The 27,128-nt window shown below is 55.5% G+C and overlaps 1 protein-coding gene across 2 annotated transcripts in view; it reads left to right on the forward strand.

Moving 5' to 3' along the window:
• The first annotated feature begins 28 nt into the window (after nucleotides 1–28).
• The window catches only part of DGAT2 (diacylglycerol O-acyltransferase 2), a 30,977-nt gene continuing 3,877 nt past the window's right edge, over nucleotides 29–27,128 (forward strand). Inside the window, exons 1-5 of one of the 2 annotated variants that reach the window (XM_021704675.1) lie at nucleotides 29–350; nucleotides 15,216–15,344; nucleotides 20,559–20,666; nucleotides 21,064–21,134; nucleotides 26,677–26,881. In XM_021704675.1, the coding sequence (XP_021560350.1) occupies nucleotides 311–350; nucleotides 15,216–15,344; nucleotides 20,559–20,666; nucleotides 21,064–21,134; nucleotides 26,677–26,881 (553 nt within the window). In that variant the 5' untranslated portion in view covers nucleotides 29–310. Of the gene's footprint in view, nucleotides 351–2,686; nucleotides 2,698–15,215; nucleotides 15,345–20,558; nucleotides 20,667–21,063; nucleotides 21,135–26,676; nucleotides 26,882–27,128 lie in introns of those variants that run through there. The other variant, XM_021704676.1, reaches the window with a different exon arrangement.

Below are 27,128 nucleotides of genomic sequence, written 5' to 3' on the forward strand. Positions count from 1 at the left end.
GGCGGGGTGGAACGGCCGGCCCCGCCCCAGCCCGCGTCGGGCCGCCCGGTTGTGAGGTGATAAAGCGCCGCGCTCCGAGCGCCGAGCGCAGTGGCCGCCGCCGACGGCCCGCTTTCGGCTGCTGCTCGCGCCGCGACGGGCGGTGCGCCTCCAGCTCCCCGCGCCGTAGCCGCGCCAGCGTCGGCGCAGTTCCCCGCCTCCCCTGGCCCCCGAGCTCGGCGCGAAGCCCTGGTCCCGGCGGCCGGGGCATGGGCCAGGGGCGCGGGGCGAGCCGGCTTCCCGCGGGGCCGTGAGCTGCAGCGGCTTCAGCATGAAGACCCTCATAGCCGCCTACTCCGGGGTCCTGCGAGGTGAGCGGGGGCCCGGGCTGCCCCGCTGGGGGTGGGGGGCGGCGGTGGGCCGGGGGTCGGGGTGGGGGGTTCTGCAGGGCCTCCGCGGCTTTCATCCCGGGGCTGGGAAGCCGCAGGAGGGTTTTCGGGAAAGGACGTGACAGGGCTCTAAGGCAGGCAGGAGTGTGTTCTTACAACGAGGGTACGAGGGTACGTTGCTGGAGGACTGGCCAGCGTGCAGGGTGAGGTCCCAAGCCCTTTCTTTTCTTCTCCGAAAGCGTGCCCCACGCCGCGCATTTAGGTCTGGGAAGAGGGAAGGATCCTGGGGACCTCGGCAGATGCAGGCAGCGTCGTAGTCAAGGCTGAGTTCATGCTCCACTCCGGCACCTGATCCGTTTTTGTCACCTCTGTTACATCGCTTTCCTTCCCCCAGCTTGTTTTCCCCATCTGTGAGATGAGGTTGATATTTAACAAGCCCTCCCCAACCCAGAGCAAGGGGGCGGGGGTGGCCCCTGGAAGTTCCCTCCCCTCTCTTCTCACCAGGTGGAGCCAAGCCCTGAGAGACTGGATGGGGCAGAGTGGCAGGGTTTTGCAATCCCCTGAAACAGCCACCAGCCAGGGAACGTGCCTGGCTGGGACAGGTGTGCCCACACTGTACTCTGCCCTCCTCCCATCCTCGAGCCCAGGCTCAGGGGCCCACTCGGCAGCAGCTCAGCGCCATACCCTTAGAAGGTGGGGCGGAGGACCCCGGGTGCCCTCCATGTGGCCCAGGCCCCTCTTCCACCAGTGTGGAACTGAGGCCCTTGGTGAATATATAGATATTCACTTATAGTTGGAGAAATTGATGGGAAGAGGCATGACCTTCTTGAGGTTTCCTTGACAGATGCCTTGGCCAAGGGAGACCCTGGGAAGTCAATCACAGCTGTCCTAGGTCTGTGTGTGTCTTGAAGTTTCCCTCCCTCCTCCTAAGTCTTTATTCTGCTTGCTGAACCTCTCTTACTTACCATTTTTTCTTCAGTAACTGACGCCTACTCTACCCACCTTCATTATAAAAATAAAACATACTAATTATTGGAATTTTGAAAAATAGAGAAAAACAGGAAGAAAATAACAATTGCTGGGTCGTCAGCTATCCAAAAATAGCTTCCTAGTGCTATGTTAGTATATGTCTTTCAATTTTATTTATTTGCTGTATATAAAGTTGAGGGCATGCTACAGCTATAGTTCTGAATCCTGGCTTTTCTGAGGATTTCCTCTCTTGCTCAGAATCACTTATCATATTCTAGTGGCTGCCAAGTAACCACCGTGCAGCTGTGTCACAGTTTAACTGTGTCCTGGGCATTGGCATTGCCCTTGGAGTGCTACTCATTGCCCTTGGAGAGATACCGAGCTGCTGTTGCCATTTTGGAGGCAAGCAGCCTGAGCTGCCGCATGTGTCTGGCCCAATAGCCTATGACAGCCTCCTCTCTCACTTAAGAGTGCTTTTCTGTTCACTGTACCTTTTGATGCCCATAACAAGGGAAGGAAGGGACTTACCCATGTTCATGCTTTTAAATATGCTTTTGTCTTCAGGGAATGGGATAGGGATGCTCTCTGTGGTAGTCCTTCCCGGAGATGCCCTTCCCTCGCCTCTGATGTCCACAGGCTGTGAGCTCTATCTTCCAGGAGCTGTTGACTCTCATGTTTTCGACCTCTAGTTTGTATTTCAGGACTTTTAGTGAATGATTTTGACCAAGTCACTTAATATCCTATCAGGAGCATTTCCCCTATTGTTTTCAGATCTGAAGAACTTTTTGTTCCCCCTTTTTTTTTTTTAAGATTTTATTTATTTATTTGACAGAGAGAGACACAGCGAGAGAGGGAACACAAGCAGGGGGAGTGGGAGAGGGAGAAGCAGGCTTCCCACCAAGCAGGGAGCCTGACGCAGGGTTCCATCCCAGGACCCTGTGGGATCATGACCTGAGCCACCCAGGCGCCCCTCTTTTTTTTTTTTAACTGGCTGCAAGGAATTCCATCATGGGCTGGTAGGAAATGCAAACCAGTCACATGTCAGCTCTCTGGATCTACTTTGACGAAAGACTGGGTGGGGTAAGGGGAGGGTGCTGAAGCAGATTTTATGTTATCTAGACATCTCCATTAGACCGGCTTCTTACATCCTTGGTCTTTGAAGACACTCCTCAGTGGCCTGGTTTGCCTCTGTGGATAAGTGTCCACTGTTGCGAGGTGGTGGACACCTTGTCAGTGGCAATATTCAAAGGAGAGACCATGGATTCTATGAAAGGAAGTCCTGTGTTGGGTGAGAGATTGAAATAGATACCTTGATGACTGGTTTCTTGGCCAAAAGAAAAAGCCAGCTGTGGGAGCATGGGTAGGTGGGTGTCTGTTGGGGGAGGTGGGAGTCTGTGGTGGTAACTTCTGATCTCTGAAGGACTATCCTATGCCTGGGGTGGAGGCTGCAGAGTTAGTCACGTTTGCATCTCTGCCTTTGCCCCTGGACCAGAGGCTCTTCAGGTCAGAGCCCTCTGACGCCTGCCTAGGTCCTCCGGGTTTAGCACAAGACCCAGAACAAAATGATGGCAACTCTAATAAAATTCTGAGCTGATTTGTTTGTTCTGTGTGTCTCCAAAAAACAAGGGGTGGGATTACAGAGGGCAGGTTTTGATGTAATGGAGAAATCCTGGTGTGGGTAGGGATGGAGCTCCCCATTACTGGGGGTATACAAGCAGGATCTTGGTAGGGAGTGAAACTTAAGAGGCTAGATTGTTGGGAAACTCTGGAACTGTGGGGTGATAGTCACCTAACCCCGTCCTAAATCATAGGATAAAAATGTCACTCTCCTGTTCCCTGTCTCCCTTCCCCTGCACCCCTTCCCTACCTGCACAGAGGCCACTTTGGAGTTATCTCTGCTACCAATGGTTCTTCTGTGCTGCAAAAAGAGGGCCAAGAGTAATATTTGATTGGCAGGCTGGGTGACTTAGTAGCCAATGTGGAAATCCTGCCTCACCCCAGCCTCCTACCTCAAATTCAGCAGCAAGTACTTGGTCATAAAATCATAGCTATCTGTTAGCACTAGATCAGGCCCAGCTCTCATGTTATCTATGGGGCACTGAGGGCCCCAGAGAGAAGGGACTGGTTCAGAGTTATCAAAGCCAGGGTCAGAACCCAGATCCATCTCCTAGTCTGTGGCTTGCCTCCTTAACCAAGAGAGGGGGTGAACGGCTGAGCACAGGGCTCTGGCTATTATAGACACTCAGCGATTTACTCTGAATGAGTAAAGGTTGCTCCCAGTCTCCAGGATGGGATGGTAGATCACTCCTTCCCAAGCTTTTTTGCAGAAGCTCTCCCAGCTGCCCTGATGGGTAGAGACACCACCCCAGAGCTCTGATGCCAGGTGATGAACTACCAGTTTCCCCTCATCATGGGTCAGACCTTCCAAACTCTTCCAGGAGGCCATGAAGCCCCCCATGAGCAGCCCCCACCACCTCACAACCTCATCTCCTACCATGCTGTGCTCCAGAACTGCCACTGGTCTTCCTGTTCCTCCAGCATTCCCACCAGTTCTGTCCTACCCCGGGCCCTTTGCACATGCTGTCCCTCTGTCCAGATCTTCGCATGGCTGCTTTGGATCCTTCAGTCTCCTCTCAGAGACCTTTTCTGACCATGCCATGTGTAGAACTGCCCCCTAATTGCCACATCTTGTTTTACTGTTTATAGCCCTTCTCATTACCTAAATTATCATGTGTCCTTACCTGTTAGTAATTGTCTCTCCCATAAGATTGTCAGCCCCTTGGGAGCAGGGACCTTGTCGTTCTCAGTGCTGTGTCCCTGGTATCTAGTATAATGTATGGCATGTAGTAGGTGCTCAGTAAATATTTGTTGAATGAGTGAATCATTAATGGAACCTCAGCCCTCCTGAGAGCTGTCCTGTTCCTCTTGGGAGGAAGTCCTGCTTTTAGCTTCAGTGTGATTCCTCAGTCCTTCCTCAGGCCTCCTCTGTGCCTGCTTGTGCTGGGTGCGGGGGCTGCAGCTCTTCCCTGCTGCGAGACACCCTCAATCTCATGAGGGTCTGGTTCCCAGGCAGAGTGCCGAGTTGGGGGGGGGGGGCGCTGGGCTCTCCGTCTTCCCCTTCATCACTTCCAGAGCTTTAGAAGCCAGAGAGCCAGGATGCCAGCCCTGCCTTCCCTCTGGGACATGGCTGGGTGGCTCACTTACCCTCTGGGGATCTCACTCCCCGATGTGGAAAACCGGATCAGAAATCTCAAACTCTCAAGAATGTGAGGGTTTGAGCGAACGTTAATGGAAAGTGCTTTGTAAACTAACTTGTGACACTCAAGTTCATCCTTGTCGTCCGTCCTGTGTGACACACGCAAGCAGGCTCCCACCACTGTGGAGAGTGGCAGCCTCCGCTCTGATGCATCCAGGAAGGCTTTGCCGGGATGGGGACTTGGGGTGTGGGCCTTTTGCTTTGCTGCTGGAGCACCTTCTGTGTGTCTGGCTCTGTACTGCCCCTGAGTCGATGCGCCCTGGTCCCTGTCATTGAGGCGGATGCACACGGCGCCAGGGAAGGAAGCATGGGGACCTGCGGAGGCCTGAAGGTGAGGGTGGGACAGCTCAATCATCTTGGGTGGGGTCAGGGAAGGCTTTTCAATATTCACTATTCAATCTGGATATTGAAAGATGAATAGGTATTAGCAAGGCAGGCGAGAACATTCAGATACGGGGAACAGCATCAACAGAGGCATGAGATTTGGGTGGGACGGGCAGTGTGACTGCAGGGCCCCTGAGCGATGAACGTGGGCTGAGGCCCTGGTGTGCTGAGAGGCAGAGACAAGGGAGACAGAGGATGCCGTATCCAGGCCCTGGGTGGCTCACCTGTAATCATTGGTGGGGGGATGGGGATTTGAGGGCTCCTAAGAAAGGTGCACTCAGAGCTTCTTGGCCTCCACCATTTCTGGGGTCCCCCTGGGATGGAGCTGCTGTTGGCAGAGCTGAGGGCCTGGGGCTAGGAGTCAGATCTGGGGTGTGTCCAGCCCCTGTGCCATCCCTGACCTGCTCTGTAACCTTGGGAAACCACTGCCCCTTCCTTCCTCTCAGTCTCCTCATCTATAAAATGGACAAAAGCATGATAGGAGTAGCTGCCCAGATTACGGTGCAGACCCAAGGAAGCTAAACCCACAAACCCTTTGGGCAAATCAACAGACGCAAGAAACAGAATTCCTTTTATTAGTAGAGCAGATTTAAGAGTCCTGAGTAAAGGGCCAGGAGCCTAACTGCATCTGCTTCCCATGTAACCTTGGCAAGACCCTGCCCTCTTGGGATGTCAGCCTAAGGAGAGGAGAGCTGGAAGAGCCGGTCCTCTCGGGTTCATTCCAGCTCTGTTGCAGAAATGGGATTTCAGTCTTGCCCCTGACTGCTCTGGGAACCTGGGGCCCAACCTCTTCCTCATTCCCATTCTCTGCTTATCTTTGTGAAAATGGGCTCATGTCCTGCTTGGGGCCCAGGTGAGTACCCCAGAAGAGCCTAGCTCCCCACACTTGCTCATGGATTATGATAAGGGTCTGTTTGGAGACTCCTCGGTGACATACCCACAAGCTGGTGGTGTTGCCATGGCAACTCCTCCTACTTCAGTAGCTATTTTTTTAATGTGCCAGGATGTGGGGGTGGGGAAAGTGGGCCACTGGCGTCCTCAGCAATCACCTCCAGGGTTCGGGCGTCTGAGACCAACAGAGGGAAGGGGGAGGCCCAGGGTCCCAGCCTACCTGTGGATACTGAGGACGCCAAGCTTCCTGACAAGATCCTACACAGGAGACCCAGAAGACAAACAAGCCGGGATCCACTGAGCTCCCCCAGAGTCCTGATGGCCAAGTCAAGAGCTTCACAGCCAGCATGCCTACCACGGCTGTGTGTTGGCTTCCCCTTTGGGCCAGATGTCCTAACTGGCCCTGCTTTAAGGACACTTACCCCTCACAGGGGAGACTATTAGTCTTCCAAGGAAAGAACTCACCAGTGCGTTGGGACCAGGTGAATGGCCAGCTTGTTGCCAAGGGGCCCGGAGGCACCATCTGAAGCTGGTGAAGGGAATGGGAGGGGTGGGCAGCAGTGTTCTCGACCTCTGGGATGGAGCCCAGGACTCCTTGGCCTGACATTCCCAGTCCTTCATGGCTCCCTATCCACTTTCTCAACTAGACTCACCCACTCACACAGCTGCTATGCTCCAGCCTGGCTGAGCTACTTGCAGTTGATTCCTCCAATGTGTGCTCTCTCTTCCTTCCAGGCCTTTGCAAATGCCATTTGCAGGACTCCAGCACCTGGGGTCCTGCCCCTGCCCCTCCCTCCTGTCAGCCTGGCTAACCCTTACTCACCTCACCTGACCCATTACTTCCTCCAGGAGGGCATTTGTGAGAACAACCTCCAGATCACGTTGGGGGACCCCCTAGATCCCCCGGCCCTGACTTAGCCTCTGGGCCTAATTGTTCACAGCCCTGTCTCCCCAGCCATAGCTGGGGGGTGCTGCCTAGAGGCAGAGCTCAGCCTCCAGCGGGTGCCCAAGAAGCAGAGGAGAAGCAGGGTCGGGCAGCTCTCACCCTAGGTCTGCAGCATCTGGCCTGACGTGGAAAGGGTACTTAGAAAGCACTTGTTGAATGAATGATAGTATTTGGGCTCCATCCTTCTCTCCCTCACTCTGGAGCCTTCCACTGTTGCCCCTGCCTTTAACCCCAGCCTGTCTAGCTGGAGGAGACCCATCCCTCCTGATTTCCCAGAAAGCTCCTTTTGACCATCTGTCGTGGCCCAGGTCAGTCAGCTGTGGACTGGGCCTATCTCTGTGGTGTCTGGACCTTGTCTATGCATTGTAGTGCCCTCCAACATCCAGTCATTCAGTAAACACTTGACCGAGCACCTGCTCTGTGCCTGACCCCATGCTGGGCACAGGGACCCAGATGAACAAGATGCAGTCCCTGCAAACAAATGCATATTCTTTCCTCTAATGAGAAGTGCTGAGTATAGGGGTGAGGTAGGCTTCCCCGAGGAAGTCAGTCAGGAAGGTTGAGGAAAGTCTCTGAGGGGTCAGCGCTCAGTGCCTGGCAGGTGTCCACCAAGTGTGAGTTGAACGACTGACCAGATTGGACCTGAAGGTGATAGGACTCTAGCTGGGGGGACTGCAGGCAGGGCCGAGAGTGTGGAGAGTCTTCCTGGAAGGAAGGAGTATCTGTCTGAGCAGGTGGTGAGGTGCTTTGTGTGCAAGGCTTCCAGGAGCCCAGGCATGGACTGGGACTCTAAAATCCAGAGGCGTGTCCCCCCAGAGCCTTGACTGGCCTTCCATCACCACACGTATGATTCTTGCTGAAAGGTGGTCGTGGGGCGCCATAGAAGGGAACTTGCCTCTGGCACCTGTTAAGCACTTGGCTTAGCTTCTTGGACCTCCCTGGGGCTAGAAGGGTCTGCCAGGGGTCAGTATGTCCATCTCCCTGCCTCTATGCAGACTTGTACCCAGCCCTTTGGAGTAGTTTGGGGCGCCTTCCTCACTGTCCACTCAGCAGCTGATGTCTGAGGGCAGAGCTTGGTCCAGGTGGGCCCAGGTGTGACACCCTAGGGGCTGAGGACATGAGCAAGATGGCTTCCCTCCTCAAGAAGCCTCTGGGGGCTAGTCACATCTCTATGACCTCACTGGCATCTTCCTAGTCCTCTGTCAGATGTGCCAGACACTCTTTGTCCCCTTTTTTATACGTTGTTTAGATTCCTCACGGCAATCCTGGATTATAACTAAGGAGGCCCCTGAGTCTCGGGCAGAGCAGCGGCTTTCAGGGTCTCACAGCGGGCCAGACTCAGAGCCAGGGGTTGAATCCCAGGCGTGCTGATGCCAACGCCTCTGCTTCCAGGCGGGGCAGGGCTTGTTACGCCCATTAGGCAGGAGAGGAAACTGAGGCTCACTTGATAATTACCTAGCATTCACGCAGCTCTTTACTTTTTATGAAGCTCGTGCCTCTACATCATCTAAGTCTCGCAAAACTCTGGCGAGGTGGGTATTAGCTCCACTGCACGGATGAGGAAACTGAGGCTTACACAGGAAGTGACTCACCAAGGCTACACTTGCTGCCGATTAGAGGCCAGGGTCTCCTGACGCCTAGCCTCCTGTCCTCTGTACCTTTTCCAGGCTGGCATGCCCCCTCCCCTGGTGCCAGGAATGAAGGTGAGTGGGGGAAGCAGCGGGGGGCCATCCCGCGGCCTGACCTATGGCCATTCGTGTGTGCTCCTGCCTCCTCAGGGAGGCCGGCCTCGCTCAGTGCCTCCTCTCCACAGGTCAGAGGATCCTCCTGCCCCCTCTCTAGCTCATCATCCCAAATTATTTTTCGTTAGGGCTCTCATCTGGCGTTATGTTGCACATTTACGTGTGGGAGATTTATTTCTCCCTGAGTGGGATTCAAGCCCCCGAACATGTGAGACTTTATCTGCTGTGTTCACTGCTGTGCCCCCGGTGCCTAGTACCCTGGCACCCCCTAAGAGCCCCAGGCTTCAAGCCTCGTCTCTGTCCCTGCCTACCTTTTCCAGGAGGCCACCTTTGGTTCCTCAGGTCCTTGCCAGCTTTTTTCACCTTCCCTTTTCGGTAAATGTGAACCCCCATTCCTGGGTCGTTAAGCCAGCCCTTTCTAACTGCCTCTGAGCCTTTATTCCCACAGCTGCCTCCAGTCACAGGGCCTGCTTTCCTTCCCTCCACTCCCCAGATCTTGTCTTCGAGGCCCTGCTGAGGCCTCGCCGCCCCCTCGGACCCTCCCCCGCCAGCACCCTTGCTCTGCCCCCTCTTCTCATCACGCACCACCTCAGGGCCGTGCACTTGCTGACGAACTTTGTGTTTGCTCACTTTTCCCATCCCTTGCCATTGTGGTCTGTGGTGTCAGCTACCATCTGATCACCTAACAAAAGCCCAATGTACTTCACACGCGTTGTTCTTTTTTCACTTCATCATCCCAACAACCCTGTGAGGGGGGGATTATTCTCCTCATTTTACGGATGAGGACACCAAGGTTGAGGGAGGCAGGGTGACTTCCCTGGGTCACAGAGCCATGTGGGGGCAAAGCTGGCTGAGGGGCTTTCCTCAGATTAAGGGCATTCGAGCTCAGACCCAGCCCCCCTCAGGCATGTGGAAGAGGAAGCCCAGGAAACCCTGGTTTCACCAGCCTGGGTGTGGCCTCCCTGGTCACTCTGCTATCAGATAATGGGCAAGAAGATGTTCACACAGCCATTCCCACCGCCACCCCAGCCTCAGCTCTGGGCCTGAGGGGTGTTTGGTCCCCACTGCTACAGGCAGCTCTGGCTTAGCCCTGGCGGCTGCAGTCCGACTTGTGGGAGCTTGTGGGTGGGGGGTCGCATCCCTTGCACAGCGAGTCCGTGGGAGGATGTCCCCGGTAGACTTGGGGCATGGTTTGGGGCCGAGCAGATGGCCCTCCTTTAGGCAGGGGTGTGTTCCTGAAGTCTGGGTGTGCGTTGGCTTGCGTGGTGGGGACCAGCCCTCAACAGCTTGGCATCACGGGAATGGTGAGGGATGCAGAGCCCAAATTCCAGCCTTGAGTCCTTGCTCCCTGGTACCCTGACCTCAAGTGACTGGTTTAAGTTCTTTTGGCTTCACCTCACCTCAGTTTCCATCTCTGTGAAACGGGATTGCCCATCCGTAGCTTGTTTGTCTTCCTGGGGAGTGCTGTGGGACACTGAGGCCCCAGATAGATGGGGCAGGGGGCTTCCTTTCTGGGGATAAGAGAACTGCTCTGGGCTTCTCTGGCAGCCCCACTCCCTCTGCCCCCCACAAATCTAGGAGCACGTGAGCTGTGTAAAGTAAGTGGTGAGATGGGGGTGCCTGGGAGCAGCTGCTTGAATGAGCTTTCGGGGACATTTCTTCACAGGACTAGTGAAGTGACTCTATGGCCTGTCTTGTGTCCCTCCATGAAAAAAAGACATGTCAGTAGTGGGTTCTGTTCTCATCACAGTGGGAAACTCATGCTCAGGGAGGGCGAGAGAGGCTGTGTCCCCCACCCCAACCCCGGCCAAGGTCCTCAGTGGGGGTGCCAAGGGCCTTCCTGTCAGGCCGCTCAGTCTGACTCGGACACCCAGGCCTCCCACTGTCTCTGTGGCTCATGGGTCTGTCCGTTCATGCGTAACCCTCTCTGAGCACCTGCTCTCACCTGGGCACATAGATGCATTGGTGTGAGCCCTGGCACCCGGGAGACCCTGGCAGAGGAGGGTGGCCAGTGGGACTGGTGCTGAGAGGGCGTGGAGGGTGCTCTGCACCAAGGGAGGCCAGGGGAGGGTGGCGTGGGAGCAGACGAGATGCGGCTAGATGCCGAGTCTCCCTGCAGGCCCACCTGAGACTTGGGGACAGTCAGACTAAGTGTGAAGGTGACGGCAGTGTGGCATCCACACGTGCTTCTGCCATAGCCTGGCCTGACAGCTGGGAGGTCAGGGCTGGCTGTGCCCTGCGGGTACCCAGCTGAACCTCACTTCCCATCAGCTGGGCAACTGTCCCAGGGCTGTGGCCGGGTGGTGAGCCTCTAGGTCGCGTCCCCAGGAGGGTGGACACCAGAGTCCAAAGTCGAAGAGATTGTAGAATTCATCCTCCCCACCCTCACGGTATAGATTGGGGAACCAAAGCCCAGGGAGGAGAAGTGATGTGGCCAAGGTCACACAGGTGTCGGTGGCAGAACTGGGACTGAAATGTCAAGGCATGCTGCCACCCCACCTGCTCCACGAGATGCCTGCTCCTGAACACGGTCCCCTCCCAGCTTCCCCCTACTTTGTTGTGGGGAGAAGAGAGAAGGAACTTGGGGGGACCTGCGGCCTGGGAGCAGAATCCAAGCCTGGAGGTTGGGCCTGAACTGAGTTCAACTCTGCGACCCTCCGGCCAAGTGACCTTGACCCTGTCACTTTTTCATCACCATCAAAATGGGAGTGATGGTGCCAAGCTCACAGGCCTGGTGAGGAATCCAGGTGCCCGTGAAAGTGCTGTGTGGGTCGTGTGGGTAGCCCAGCTGTCACCCAGCTGTGAAGAGAAGGAGCCGGGGGGCCCGAGGAACAGCCAGAACAGAGACCTGCTCTTCCTCCCACTCAGCAAACCTTCTCGGTGTTTGATCTGGGCCAGGCTCTGGCAGGCTACTGGAAAGCCAGATGTGGATCAGACCCGGGCCTGGCTCCATCATGGGAGGATGGATGTGTAGTCAGCAGCTAGGACAAGTTGAGGGGCTGTGGGACCCAGAGGGTGTCTTCTTTTCTCTCCCTTATTTTTCTGTTCTGTGGGCCTCCCCTGACTTCATTCCAGACAGGTTCTCTCCATGCTTCTGACCATTCCAGATTTGCACGGGCTTTAGAGTTTATAATCCCAGAGAAAGAATGACAACCTCTCTCCAAAGGCTTACCCTTTCTGGGTTTCGAAGGATGAGCTGCCTCATCTCATTGTCAGGGTCTCATCAGGTGGGCACAGCAAGGAGGGGTTTTCTGGGCAGAGGAGCAATGGCTCGACATCTCTCAGGTCTATACAGGGCTTCCCCTGGGGCTGGGGTTCAGCGTCATGGACAGGCCAGCTCTGGGGCCGGGCTCTGCGGTCAGCCAGGTTGGGACGGTCTGGCCCGGAGGCAGCCGAGTGGGCCAGGCGTGAGGAACGCAGAGTGGCAGCTTCCCCCCGGACTCCCCTCTAGGCAGCCTCTCACTCTGACTTTCCACAGAAACACCTGTCATGCCTCAGTGGACTTGACGTTTCCTACTTTGTTGTAGAGCGGGCTGTGGGTGGTGGCTGGAGTAAGGCATGGTGAGAACAGGCTGAGCAGCGCAGAAAAAGCCCGGCGCTGGCCACTTGCCATGGGGCTGGTGCAAGTCCCTTAGGCCCCTTCTTCCTGTCTGGTCAATAGGGTGAGGGTCGCACACCTTCCTGCGCTCTGACCATATCTAATCGTGAGAGACCGCTAATCAGCATAGCAGATGGATTTGGATTAGGCATTAGCAAGAATGTGTCTTTTCAGTGGTTTCAATGGGAGATCTGCCACCAGTGTGGAATTACCATGCAGCCCCTCCCCAAGCAGGAGAGCTCCCTATGCCGAGTGGGAGCAGTTGGCTGGCCCTGACCCAGAGCAGGGGCTAGACAGCGAGCCCTTTCCTTAAGAGCTCCTCAAGCTGCTGGCCTCGGGGTTCCTGTCTGCTGTAGGAACTGGCCACATGAAGCAATGTCTGATGCCCTTCCCTGCATTGCCTTTTATTCCCTGCCTAGCAGAAGGTGGAGGTCCCCAGCACCTCCCCCTACCTCCTTCCCTGCCCCAGACTGGCCCTTCCTGAGACTTTGGCTGAGGATCTTGTCAAAAGGCAGATTTTGATTTGGTAGATCCAGTCTAGAGCCCCAGATCTTGCATTTCTAAACAGCTCCCAGGTCCCACTTTTTTTTTTTTTAAGAGTTTATTTACTGGGCGCCTGGGTGGCTCAGTTGGTTAAGCGACTGCCTTCGGCTCAGGTCATGATCCTGGAGTCCCGGGATCGAGTCCCGCATCGGGCTCCCTGCTCGGCAGGGAGCCTGCTTCTCCCTCTGACCCTCCCCTCTCTCATGTGCTCTCTGTCTCTCTCATTCTCTCTGTCTCAAATAAATAAATAAAATCTTAAAAAAAAAAAAGAGTTTATTTACTTATTTGAACAGAGAGAGAGAGAGCATGAGCAGGGGGAGCGGCAGGCAGAGGGAGAAGCAGCCTCCCCGCCGAGCAGAGAGCCCGATGTGGGGCTTGATCCCAGGACCCAGATCATGCCAGGTCCCACTTTGAATAGGAAGGTGCTGGAGTACATTCTGTCTTCTCTCCAGCCAGGGCACGCAGTGGGCGCCAGACCCGGAGCAGGGGCTTGCCTCCCCTTAGCTGCCCCAGCTCCTGCTTCACTTCATCAGCACAGCTGAGGAGGCTGAGCAGCGGCAAAGCCATGACTTGGGCAGGCCAGCCCAGGGATCAGGGGTTCAGGCCTGTGCTTGGGCCTCACTTCTCTCCGCCATGAACCTACGCAGGCCTTTCCCCACTTCTGGACAGGTTTACCGGGCCCTGAGCTCAACCTACCTCAGACCTGCTGTGTCCCACGTACAAGAGCCCTTTGTCCTTGGCACGTGCTGTGGCGGAAAGGGGGGTGCCCTGAGCAGGGAGCAGGAATCCTGCGTTCTAGCCCTGGTTCTGCCTCCCACTGCCTGGGTAACCCTGGCAAGTCAGTGCTCCTCAGTCACCTGAGGGTCTCGTTGGGCCCTACCAGATGACCCGAGGGGGGTCTCAGGCCCCAGCATGGGTTTTGGGAAGGTGTGGAGGTGGGAAGGGCCTGTGGTGGTAGGATTTTCATTTAGAGGGCCAAGGAGCAGTTACGCCAAAACCTCTGCCATGGCTCTGTGGCCCGGCCTCATTTGCTTTTGTGAGTTCACATACTACCTCCTCCACCCAGTTATGCCTGTGGAGTAGTAGATGCTACTGAGCACCCATAGGTGCCATGCCCTGAGGATATGGCAGGGAGCCCTTGCGGTCCTGCCTGGGGTCACCTGGTGAGTGGAACCAAGGTTCCACTGGTGTCTGGCTCTTCTTCTGGACCATGCCCCCTTCCTCCGATCTACTAAGCCGGGTACAGGAGACAGCACTGGTGTGTCTGCCTTGAGGTTTGGTGTTATCTGTACGTCTCCTCAAAGTTAACTTTCAGCCGATGAGGTTTATGTCCCTTTCTAAACTCTGCTGTGACCTTGTTGCTCTCCAGATTTTGAAGAAATGCAAAGGCTTGAGTGTAAGCCCCTAACTCCCTCTCCCAGCAGTAAGCCAGGGTGAAAGGTCATGAGACCCTCAAGGACAACATTGTGACTCAGTCCTTGGGCCTTGCAGAGTGGCTGGTGTGAAGGAATGTTTGACCAGCACCCAGCAAGCACTCACTGAAGATGTGTAGAGCGAAGGGCATGCAGTTGGGGCTCAGCAGGCATGGGGGTTGGAAGTGGCCTCCTTCCTCTGGTCCAGCTGCTGGAAGGAGTGGGCTATGGATTAGAAACCTAGCCCGTGCCCTTCCCCAGTGCTGCCTCTCCTGCCATCACCAGGCTTTCTGGTCCCACTGGAGTCCAGGGCATCATCCTGGGGGCACAGTCAAAGAGCCAATTAAGTGGGCACATCTTGTCCTAACTTCTAGGCTTGGTAGCCGCTTGGTAGCAAACATAATTGCAGCCCTCACTATCCCAGGCTTCCCGAAGCTCACTGGCCACTGGGCCCTTTGGGGAAGCAAAAGCTCCCACCTGATTCTCTTCTGGGCCCCAAGCTCTGGGCCCTGAGATGAAGCTGAAAGTGTAAATTCCTCTAAAGGTGGTAATGGTGGTCGTGGTGGTATTGGGGTGGGGACGAGAGGGCTCAGCCTGCTGGGAAGGGGTCCTGGGGATGAGAGGGGGCAGGGATTGGGGTACTCAAAGTACACTTGGAGAAAAAAACATTGCAAATTGGATATTGAACCTCTGTCCTTGGCCTCACAGGCACAGATAGCAAAGATTAAATATTTGTACTAGATCCAGATAAAGGATAAAGACAGGAGTTTGATTGGGCTGGAGGGAAGGGAAGAGGACTGGCAATTATGGAGAGCCTCCCCCACCCCAGCGTCTTTGGATACTTCATTTGGTCTCCAAAATGACCCCGTGAGGGGAACACCATTCCCAATGGGTATATGTAAAAGTTGGGGCACAGGGAAGCATGTGAACAGCCCAGAATTACAAAGCTACTGGGTGGCAGGCTACGATTTGAACCCGGGTCAGTCTGATGTTGTGGCCATGCTCCTGTCATGTCTCAGAAGGTGTCTGTGGAGGTGGGTTGGTGTTGGGGGCTCTGAGGCTGGAGGGAAGTGTGGCAACAGACTGATCTCTCCCCTCTGCTGCAGGCACTGGCTCCAGCATCCTCTCCGCCCTCCAGGACCTCTTCTCCATCACTTGGCTCAATAGATCCAAGGTGGAAAAGCAGCTGCAGGTCATCTCGGTGCTACAATGGGTCCTGTCCTTCCTTGTGCTTGGTAAGCCGGGGCTTAGAGGGCGGGGGCAGGCAGGGTCCTCTCCGACAGAGCTTAGAGCAGGAGCCCTGCTCTGCAGGGCTGACGGGTGAGAGCACCCTCCCACTTACCCCCTTTTGAGTGGCCGATCAAGTGCTCCAGCCCTAGGCAGGCATGAGGACTCAGTGAGATGCAGTGGGAGGTGGTGGTACACTTCCCATCTTACAGCTAGGAAACCCAACTCTCACATAAAGTAAGTAACCTGTCCCAAGTCACACAGATTTGAATCCGGGTCTATAGGACCCCCAAAGCCTGTGCTTCTCCCACATGCTACCCTGCCTACCAACAACCACTTCCCAGCAGGTGTGCTGCTTTGCCTTAGTGTGGTGTGGTGCCGCCTTGAGTCCTGACTCTACCACAGGCAAGCTCTGTGACCTTGAACTCTCTGGAAGTTCATTTCCTCATTTCAGCTGTGGCAAAAATGCTGCCTTCTTCACAGGGCCTTTGTGGGAATTGAAGATGAGGGATGAGAGCATGCAGCACAGGGCCTGGTCACGGGGGGCCCCCATTATAGGGGAGCCACTGTTGGGACGCGCCCCCAGACCCCACTTGCAGCTGTCAGCACCCTCTGCTGGACACAGTCCGCAGCTGCTCGCCCTCGCCCATTAAAAGCTACCTCCCTTTCTCTCTCTCAACCCCTCCCCCACCAGTGCTTTGGCTACTTCTGCAGGGCTAGCTTGGTGCTCTCATTCCCCGGCTTGCCCTTCAGACCAGGCTCAGGCCATGGCGGGTCATCTGGGAAGAGGAAAGGGCCCGTGTGTGGGCCAGCCCCTGCCCTCCTAGCCGCCTCGCTTCTTCCCCAGGCCCCTGTGTTCTCAGCATCATGAGTGGCCTCCCAGCATGTCGGAGCAGAGCGCCACAGGGCACATTCCAGTGCCTGTGGGAGAGTCCTTCTGGGCACAGCCCTCTTTAGGATTGTCTGGGCTGACGGGGGATGATCTACCTGATGAGCTACCATATCAGTGCTGAGCCCCTGTCCTTCCAGGAGGCATGGGGGCCTCTGAGACCACGCTTCCAGGGCAGTTCCATGCTGCCCTTGCCTTCCTTTGCAGGGCAGAGGCTTGGGACAGGGGTGCTGTTTATCAAGCCTGCACGGTGCCCCAGGCACCTGATGTGCCTTTCCTTGACTTTCTACTTTACAGGCGAGGAAATAGAAACTTACAGAGCTTCTCTGACTCTCTGAGACTGTGACGCTCCTTGAGTGGCATAGCTGGGATTTGGGGGGAAGCCCTGAGCACTCACCAGGGAGCCCACCTTATTGGAGAGCTCAGAATTGGTGGACCTGGTCTAAAACAACCAGTTTTCATTTTTAGACCCAAGAGTAGGTTTTAGGGAGAGAGCCATGAACCCCCAAAATTAGGTGAAAAATTATATGTGAGAATATATGCACCTTTTTCTGGGGTGAAGGGCAATTACCATCTTCAGATTCTTAGAGAGATATATGGCCTCAATGAGATAAACACTGGTCTGGGGAACAGAGCAAATTAAACTGGCTCCCTTTGGGCTCAAACCTCCACCCTGGCCCACATCTGGCCACTTCTTAGGATCCTAGAGTAGAGAAGGCCGGAGGGGGCAGAGCCTTGCCCAGAATGAGGAGGAAGTGGTGGGACCAGGGCAAGACCCCATGGACTACAGCCTCCCAGACACATGTGTAGTCTGCTGCACCCGCTCCCTTAGTCCCTGTTTGTACCAAGAAGCCGCCACCGTCCCTGTCTTAGCTTGGCTGCCGGGAAGCTGAGCAGCTGCCAGAACCACAGCCCATGCAGGCTGCAACAGGGACTGGCCTCAAGTTGTAGGTTTGCAATCGATCAAGTCCAGCGTAGCCCAGAAACCGGGCCAGCATCTTCCCAACGCCCTTGTGTAGGTGGGAGCCAAGCCTGCTCGGATGGGCAGGTCTGCTGAGCTGGGGCTAATTATTGCCCCGAGCAGCCCCAGCCGCTCCTTCCTGCTCCCACCCAGATCTGCCGGCAGAGGCTTTTCTGGTGTCTCGAAGGCTGCCACGGCCCCGCAGCCTACCTCCGAACAGGCGGGCTCTAGCATTTTTGCCCAGTGGATCCCTCTGGCATTCCGGTAAAGGCCGTAAACCTTCCTCAGGGTTTTTAAACGTGTAATACAAAGTACATTGGGTTTCAGAGAAAACCAATGATATTGAAGTGTAAATATATATATATATATGTGCATTTAAGAAGTCAAATGAGGCATAGAGTAACACGTGTGCCTCTTTATTATTACGTGAAATAAAAAGATCTAGTGGTAGACGTAACCATTGCTCCGATTCTTAACCATTTCGGAGAATAAATGATGTTTTAAGGTCTCTGCCACTGCTCTAAATGTGATGTGAAAACACCTTTGCTCTCCCCGGGTGGCACTGTCGACAGGTCACTGCTAACACTCTGTGGTCTGTTACACGAGTGAATGGAGGAAATACTCAATTTCCCTCAGAGAGGGGTGAAAGTTAAGGTGTCATTTTGTTCCCCATCCAAGTGCATGGATCTCCGGACGGGACACCTGGCTGTGTCCTCCACAACACGTCATGTAACTTTCCCAGTGCCCTGTGAGGACATGGAGGCTCAGGGAGGGGCTGCAACCTGTGAGTGGTGGGGCTGAGGCGTCCTGCAGGAGCCCGTCGTGCTGCCTCCCGGCCTCCGAACCGCCACGGGCCGCCCTGCTCACAGGCCTCGGTGACCGGAGGTTTGAATCCCCGGCTTCACCAAGACGTGGGGAGGTGAAGCTGGTGAAGGTGGCCCTGGGCCTTCTGTGCATGGAGCCTGCAGGGTCTTTAAGTGGTTGTTGACCCAGCTGCAGCCCTGTGGCCCACAAGGGGGAAGCAGGGAGCCCCCCTGTTCAGAGGACTAGAATCAGGCTCTGAGAAAGGAGGGTTCAGCTCGTTTTTTTGCTCCATGAACCTTTCCTGGGTCGGCTGCTGCGGCTGGAGAGGTGCATCAGAGCTCCAGCTCCCAGGGAGCCCAGGGGCTGAAGGGCTGTGTGCAGGAGTGAGTCCGGCGCATGCTGTGAGAGAGGGGCTGTGGGCACAGGGGGGCTACAGGGAGCAGGACTGGAATACAGTCTCTGGACTCCCAGCGGGTTCTCTCTTCCTCCATCCAGGCTTCCTGAGCAGCTGTGTGAGGACAGTAGGTAGGGATTCCCTCCTTCCCAGAGAGCTCAGACTTGGAGGCAGTGGGGCCTGCAGCTCAGCCCCCTCTGCTCCCCATACCCCTAAGGAGAGTTAGGGGTTTGACGGCGGCTAGATTTCCAGGCTGCTCGGACCCTCGCCCGAACCTCACGGCCCTGCCCAGGCCCATCTGGGGAATCCACCTGGCGTCTGAAGGAGCTTGGATACCTGTGGCATCTAGGGGGCTGGAACGGCCCATTTCCCAGGCCTAAGAAAGGGGACCAAAGGCAAACTGCTCAACAGTGTGAGCGACTTTGTAAGTGGCCTTAACTTAGACATAGCCATTCACCCAGCTGCTCCAAGTACTTCACAGTTTGCCTTTAATGGGTTTTTGTAGGCTGCAAATGCTTCCCTAGAGACTCCTCTTCCCTGTCTGTGATGTCACACTCCTAAGCTGGTCCTGAAAAGCTGGATGCCTGGTCACTCTATGTTCACTGCCCTTCCCAAGATAATTGTACTATTTTTAGCTACCTTGGGAGAGGTTAGCTCAGGAGTAGACCAGGACTGCATTGTGGATGAAAAATGGATGACACCATTTTCCTGCTCTGAGGCTCAGGGGGGAGTCCAGCTGGCCCTCCCCCCTTCCTCAGAGGAAAGCAGAGGAGGCTCAGCATAGCAGGAAGAAGAGAGAGCATGGGATCCAGAGCCAGGCAGCCCTAGAGCACCCATGACAGCTCAGTGCCCAGCAGAGGGTGGGCATACAGCAAGGGTTGACTTTCCTCCCTGAGCCGTGGGGAAGGTGCTGGATGGAAGTCACGCTCTACCTTGCATGAGCACCGGCTGCCCCCAGCCCTGTGCTAAGTGCCAGGGGGCAAAGAAGATGTGCCCCCCTCCCTAGTGTGGAGAATTCAGAGGTGAGAGATCCATGTGGGAGGGCAGTATGATACTGGAGAATGGTTCTTGGAGAGATCTGGTCTGAGTGAGACCTGGAAGGCTGGGTAAAACAGGGATAGAGGCCCTGATGAGGGCTTCTAGGGGCCAGCCCTGAGGTAAGCCAGCTCTGGCGCAGACTTGCTTGCTGTACCAGGTTTTCAACATCAGGGCCAGAAGACCAGAAAGGAGTGACTACACAGAAGCTGGCCCCAGGGAGTCTTCTGAGGGCCCTGCTGGGGTTTTTGCAAGGGGGCCTGATGGGCTCTGGGCTTTGGCCTGGGCCTGACTGCAGCCCTCTTATGTTGGAAGGGGCCGGCCCTCCTCCCGGGGCAGGAAGCCACCTCTGTCAGGTCCCTCCGGTGGCAGTTTGGGCCTTCTCATTTTTGGTGAACTTCTAAAGCCTGGTGCAGATTATGGATTCACTGGTCCAACCCTGGCTCTGCTGGGGCGCCTGGGTGGCTCAGTCAGTTAAGCGTCTGCCTTTGGCTCAGGTCATGATCCCAGAGTGCTGGGATCGAGTCCCGCATCAGGCTCCTTGCTTGGCAGGGAGCCTGCTTCTCCCTCTTCCGCTCCCCCTGTTTGTGCCCTCTCTCCCCATCCCTCCCCCTGATAAATAAAATAAAATCTTTATGAATCCTGGCTCTGCCACTGTCCTGCTGAGTGACATTGGGCATGTTACCTCCTCCTGGAGCCTCAGTGTTCTCATCTCCAAAGTGGGATAAAGTCCCCCGGCCTCACACTTGAGACGGTGGCTCAGCCCAAGTCCTGAGGTGTAGAGGCACTTGGTCGGTCCCTCTCTGCAACCACAGTAACTGTGGTGGGCACTGGGGTGGGGAGAACGTGCAAGGAGGGGCCCGAAAGAACAGCTCTAAGGACGGCTTTCCCAGTGCTACTGCCCAGACCACGTGGAGCCCTCGAGCTCCTGGATACCAGGAACACCCATCAGAATCTAGGAGATGAGGTTCTTGTCCCCATGAGCCTCATCCTCCCCAGGCTGTGGCTGCAGATCTCCTCTGCCCATGGCCCCAGCTGTGCCGAAGGCGTGTCACTTGGTGAGTCTTTGCCCAGAGGGGAGACTGAGGCCCATCCAGGGAGGCCAGGGCCTGACCCGTGGCCCTCTGCTTCCCCACCAGGAGTGGCCTGCAGCGCCATCCTCATGTACACATTCTGCACCGACTGTTGGCTCATTGCTGTGCTCTACTTCACCTGGCTGGTGTTTGACTGGAACACGCCCAAAAAAGGTAGGAGCACAACCTCCTTGCCCTACCCCCTTGCCCTTGGGACTTTCCCTCCCGCGCAGAGCGGAAGTTCCTCGGCATGGGGGCCACCACTTTTTACTTAGCACCTGCTATGTAAAAAGTGGGGACCTAGGCCAGGGTGTGGTTTCGGGTTGGGGTGTTGAAAGCCCCTCGGAGGGCACCGTCCTGGGCCTCAGAGGAGCTCACACTCCATCAAAGGTTTGCCTAACGTGAGGGAACAAAGGTGAGAAAGGGCCCAGTGGGAAGGGGGGAGAAGATGCCCCGTAGGGTGACAGTCCCCTCACTCAGGGTCTCACTGGCTCTGTCTTCTCTGCCTTGCCCAAATGTCACCCGCCCCCACTCCCGCTGCTTCCCAACACTGTATTTTGTTCCCTGGAAGGTGGCAGGAGGTCACAGTGGGTCCGAAACTGGGCTGTGTGGCGCTACTTTCGAGACTACTTTCCCATCCAGGTAAAGACTTGCGGGTGTTAACTTGGGAGGGTGGGAACGGGTGGGAAATCTGAGCGCAAGCTTTAACTCACCCGTCTGTGGGTACCGCATGTGCTGAGTTGAACCACATGACCCCTTCCACTGTGGACATCTGTTCATGTTCTACCCCACTTTATGCAGGATTTGAGGCAATGTAGGATACATACAGTGTCATACCAGGTAAAAACAAAAATCAAGACCTGAGGGAAAAGCTACTAGCAGTCCAGCCATAAGGGTCAACAAAGTTGCAATAGTTGAGCTTCATGGTCAACTCTTAGCTTCCTGGCAGCCAAGGCAAAAAGGGAAACATGATAGTTGTTGGTTTTTATTTTGAGAAAGGACGAAGCATGCTAGTTTCTTAGGGGAACAGGGCTTGTTCTAGCATTTGGATCTAAAAAATGTTTCCGACACTGAGATCCTTAGTGATAAAAGGAGCATGTATAATAGCAGATATTATGGCCGTTGCTTGTCTGCCTTTCAGTGAATATTAAAGGCATAACTGAAATGGCAGCAATTTATCAAGAGCAATACTAAGATAGTTCCAAGTCCATCCGACCTGAACCATAGATAGAACTTAAAGCAGTAGGTATGAGGGGCTTTTTTTCCCTTCTGAAGCTCTGATAGATCATCACTTCTCTCAGCCAGCTGCAGGTGGCCCACTGGGGCTCATGACCAGGGAATTAGGGCCCAGGAAATTAGATGTGCCATGAAAGAAGAGTGAGACCCTAGTTCTGAAGTGCTCGGGGGAGACTTCTGGAGGACGTGCTCCTAGAACTCCATCTTAAAGATGAGTGGCACTAAAGAGGCATGCAAACGGAAGAATGCTGAGGCACCTGAGTTTGAGAAGAAGCCTGCAGTGTGGGGGATGTTGAGGAGGTAGAGTGGAGAAGGAGGATCTCCATTTATTGGGAGCCTTCCAGAAACCAGCACCTTTCCTCAAGGAGTCCCCGTTAACCCTCACAGTACCCCGTGAGGCGGGTATTCATTTTATCCCTTTTTCACAGAAGAAAAACCTGAAGGTCAGAAAGTAGTAAAGCTGAATGAGGCTAGTAGCAGTTTGAGCTGAAATTCCATTTGCTGCCTTGCCTCAGAATGGTGGACTCTTCCCAACAGTATGCTGCCTCCCTATGCTGCAGAGCTGTAGGAAATAAGCTCGGGGACTCCAGCTTCCCTCAGGCTTGGAGGAAGAGCCCAGTATGACCCTGAGTGAGGCACCGTCCCTTCCAGCATGCAGTTGCCCCAGATGAAGTGAGTTTAGACTAAGTCGGTCTCTGGGTTTCCTTCCTGCCGCACCACCATTGGCTGCTCTGGGACCCCCATGCTGGTCTTCTACGCACCTGTCTTCTCTGGGGCCAGGCTCCAGGTCCTGACAGGATCAGTGGTGGCTTGGTCTGGACTTTTTCTCATCTTTGTCTGGCCCCCTGCCAGTGGTCTATAAGCCAGGCTGGCAAGGCAGAGGCATCTGGGCCCTAGCGCTGGGGGACTGTGGCTAACTCTGGCAGAATCCCAAAGGGGAGACACCTGCCTGGCCAGCTCATTGAGCACCCCAGCCCTGGCACACACTAGCTGCTTATGGTGACCCAGCAGAAGACAATGGGGTCTGAAGAGCCGAGGCAGCAAGTGTGAGAGTGAATGTGTGTGTGGTGCAGGGTGGTGTATGTTTGCTGCTGTGAGTCAGTGACTGAGACATCCTGGAGTGCTGCCCAGAGGAGGTGGCCGGGTAACCCTACATTCCTCCACTGCCCTCAGTGTTGGGAGGAAGCTCCCTCTGCTCGCCACAGCCTGAGCCAGTTTTCCCAGGATCCTTGGGGTCAGGGCTCCCGCTCCTCCCTTCCCCTGACCCCATCTCCCTGGCTGCAAGGAATTCAAGCCTGCTGTTGCTGGGACAGAGCTGCATCATCGGACCTAACCCTGTCATTCTGGAAGTGAGGAGACCGAGTCCCAGAGACGGGCACGGTCTGGTCCAGGTTGCATGGCGAGTCCACACTGGCGTTCGTACTAGAATCAAGCCCCAGGCTCTTTCCCACTGAACTCCTACTGCCTGTTTCTCTGGGAGAGATTCAGTCCTGGATTTCCTCATCGGATTGAGCCCCACTTCCTGGGTCTCCCTCCCTCTACTTTGTGGTTAGACACCTGGGTTGAGCTCCTGCCCTGTCACTCTGTTCACTGCCCAGGGCAGTAGCTCCCTGTCCCTGTGCTGGGCTCTGTGCTAGGCACGGGGACACGGAGGAGTCAGCCCTGGCCCCTCAGGTGGGCTCACCATCTAGCGGATTCTGCTAGACTTTGTCACTTTCTGCCCAAGGGACCACAGGCACACTTTCTCAGGCTCACTGAGCCTCATTAGCCTTACTTGCAAAATGGAGCTGTCCGTATGATAAAAAGTGGTAAATTATGGGTGGGTGTGAGGGATTATGGACTCTCTTCTCTCTTCTGGGACCCTTACCTCAGAGGTCAGGCCACAGGGATCAGAGCAGCCTGTCCCTCTGGAAGATTCCTCGAGTCCAATAGCCCCCTCCACCCAAAACAGGATGACCCGATGACCACTGGCCAGAGCTGGGACAAGCAGGTGCCCTTCCCCACTGATGTCCACATTTCCAAAAGACCCAAAACAAAACGCTGTGTCCCTTTTCGCACCTCTATTCCAAGACGTCAGATGTGAATTGGAGCTACAGGGCACACGTAGGCTGGCCCTGAGAGGGTCCCTAGGCACCAGGACCCAAGCCAACCTGGGCCTGAGGCCGGCCAGGGCATGGAGCCTCGGCCTGGGCTCTGCTCTTGCCCACTGGTGAACTTGGCTGAGCCCCTGATCCTCAGGGCCTCAGGCTGCTCTTCTATGCGGAAAGGGTTTGGCCTTGGTGACCTGACGTCAGGGCTGACGCTTTGTGGTGTTCTGTGTGGCCCTCCTGGCCTTCCCCCTCTCCTGGCCTCTTGCCAGTGGTTATGTAATGATCTCTGGCTGTAACCACCCACCCACCCTTCCCCGCCCCCACCTTTGTATAGCTCCCTGCCACCATAGCTCCAGCTCTCAGCGAGCCCCGAGAGCATCCCTTCTCCCAGCACAGGAGGGCTCATGCGTTAGCAGTGGCCAACAGCACCACCGGCTACCCGAAACAGGGGTGGTGACGCCCGGGTCACCTATCCCTGAGTTATAGGCAGGATCTCTGGAGAGGAGACTAGGAAAGACTGTCTGAGCTTAGAATGATCTATCTGTCCATCTGCTTCATTTCCCGGATGGTCCTACTAAGGCCCAGAGAGGTGGGACTGTCCCGAGGTCCCAAAGCAAGTCAGTAGCAGGGTTGTGACCTCCGAGAAATGGCAGCTCCTTTCTTTAGGCCTCCGTCTTCAACTTGCAATCCAAGGAAGGGCCTAGATCGGGGCTCTTCCAGTGCATGTTGTGCTTTGGGCTCCCAGACCCAACCTTCAGTTCTGGAGCAGGTTATGAGGGCGGTGCTGGCAGCCTCCACTCTTACCTTGACACGTTCCTACTGTGCAGAAGCCAGCTCCAGGTTCCCGCTTTCCTGTGAGCTAGCGTGCTGGGCACACCTGCTCTTCAGGAGGTGAACTCTCAGAGCAGTCTCCTCGCAAAGCTCACGTGAAGCCGGGCCCCCTTTTAGACGCCCCCTCTCTACTCCCTACCCAACAGTCATGGCTTAGGCTGCCTGTGTTTTCCATTTATGTAGTGGGCAGCAAAGCGCTGGTTGGGTTTTTGAGCAGCTTTAACGTGCTTGCCAAAGGCAAAGTGAGAGAAAGAGTAGGGAAGGCCGGAGCAGCGGGGGTGGAACTCAGGGGGGCGTGCTCACACACGTCCCGGCAGTCATAGAGCTGGGAATGGGGCTGGCCACCATCTGCTCCATCCCCCTCGGGCCTCTGTCACCTGAAGGTTCAGATTTCAGTTTCCCAGGGCCAGCCACCAGCGCTGCATCCCCCAAATCGAGCACCAGGTCCTTTCCCCAGCCAGGGGTTCCCAAATCGGGAGTCATGGAAAACCCAGGCCATTGACATTCTGCCAGTGGCCGGTGGCTCTGCGTCCAGCTCACACCAGTGCAGGGACGCAGGCACTTTCTGGCACGGGAAGGGGGGTGTTATCAGTGGCACCCCGCTCGAGGCCGGGCAGCCCACGAGACCAAAATGTTCATACCCTTGGCCCCAGGAACTGTTACTTCTAGAAGTTTGTCAAACAATCAGATATGTGGACAAAAATAAGGTACTTATGGAAGCCTTATTTCTGAAGGAAATTCTGGCAGGTTTTTAAAGATCCATCCATCGGAGTTTGATTATAATTCTATTACATGCAGCATAACTATGGGGAGGATAATGCAGCCAGGAGAGACATGTGACTGAGGGATTGTGATAGGAAAAATAGTTACAATAGGCTTGGTAGAAAATTATGTAAAAATGAGGGGCGCCTGGGTGGCTCAGTTGGTGAAGCGTCTGCCTTCAGCTCAGGTCATGATCCCAGAGTCCTGGGATCGAGCCCCGTGTCAGGCTTCCTGCTCGGTGAGGAGCCTGCTTCTCCCTCTCCCTCTGCTGCTCCCCCTGCTTGTGCGTGCTCTCTCTCTCTCTCTGTCAAATAATTAAATACAAAATAAAATCTTAAAAAAAAAAGTAAATTATGTAAAAATGGTATCAACCATGTGCCCTTAATTTTGTGGTTTTTAAAAAGGAGTAGCAAAAGAACTCAACACGTCAGAGTGGTTTATCCAGATGGAGATAGGACAGGTGCTTTGGATAGATTACCTTTTCACTTTCCTGTATTTTTAAAGTACTCTATGATTATTCATTAATTTTCTAATCAGAAAAGAAGTGATGTTTCTGAATAAAATAGCCTTGCTCTCCAGCGCGCTCAGCACCCTCCACCCCCACCATGTTCTGTGCAATGCTGGGCAGGTGCCTCGGAGTCTAGGGCAACTTTGCACCACCCACCCCACCCTCCAAGCCACCAACCCCAGGGCAGGGAGCAGCCCCCGGAAGAAGCCAATCAGTCTTTAGAGCATCCCAGGACAGCTTTGTTGATAGTACCACAGCTCAGCTGCCTGGCTGGCCCCCTGCCCCTGCTAGGGCTGGCATAGGCCTGTTGCTCGCCCCTGGCCTCCCTGTAGTAGAGCATGAGCCGAGCCTGGCTGCCTGGAAGGAAGTTTCCATTCAGGCCACCTGCACTGTCCCTTCTCTGGCCAAACTAAGGGACATTGACTTTACCTTGGCACAAACTGGACACCCCTCTTTATCTGAGAGCGGCAGGGGTTGGATGAGGACAATGGGCCCAGGAGGAGGGCAGGCAGGAGGCTGGCAGGGCGCAGATGACAGGACCTGGTGTGTCTGGCTGGAGAGGTAAGGGAATGAGAGGGAACGTTTCCCACTCCCTTCCCGGGCGGGGACTCACAGTCTCAATGGCGACTGCCGCGAGTCTCAGGTCAGGTGGGCAGAGTCGCCCAGGGTATGGTGCCCCGGCTCCTTCCCCCATCTTCTGGGCATGTCCCAGTGCCCCTCTCCTGGCATCTCCTCTGACCCGAGTTTTTCCCTGCAGCTGGTGAAGACACACAACCTGCTGACCACCAGGAACTACATCTTTGGGTACCACCCCCATGGCATCATGGGCCTGGGTGCCTTCTGCAACTTCAGCACAGAGGCCACAGAAGTGAGCAAGAAGTTCCCCGGCATAAGGCCCTACCTGGCCACGCTGGCCGGCAACTTCCGGATGCCTGTGCTGAGGGAGTACCTGATGTCTGGAGGTGAGAGGCCGCCTCCGCCTGCCCCTGGGGGCTCTGATGTCCCGGCCTGAGCCTCGCCACTGAGCGAGGTGATAGAGGGCGCAGGAGGTCAATACGCCGTGCCCCAGGGGCTGGGCCTGTGTGGAGAGATGCAGTGTGGCCCGGGCTCGGCGGACCAGGTCTGAGCAGGAGAGCTGTCCTTGCGGCCGTCAAGGTTTCTCTTGGCTCACACCTTCCCTGGGAAGCCTTCTCCGACCCCAGCCCCTGT

The sequence above is a fragment of the Neomonachus schauinslandi genome, chromosome 11, assembly GCF_002201575.2.
Source record: "Neomonachus schauinslandi chromosome 11, ASM220157v2, whole genome shotgun sequence".
NCBI classification, from domain to species: domain Eukaryota; kingdom Metazoa; phylum Chordata; class Mammalia; order Carnivora; family Phocidae; genus Neomonachus; species Neomonachus schauinslandi.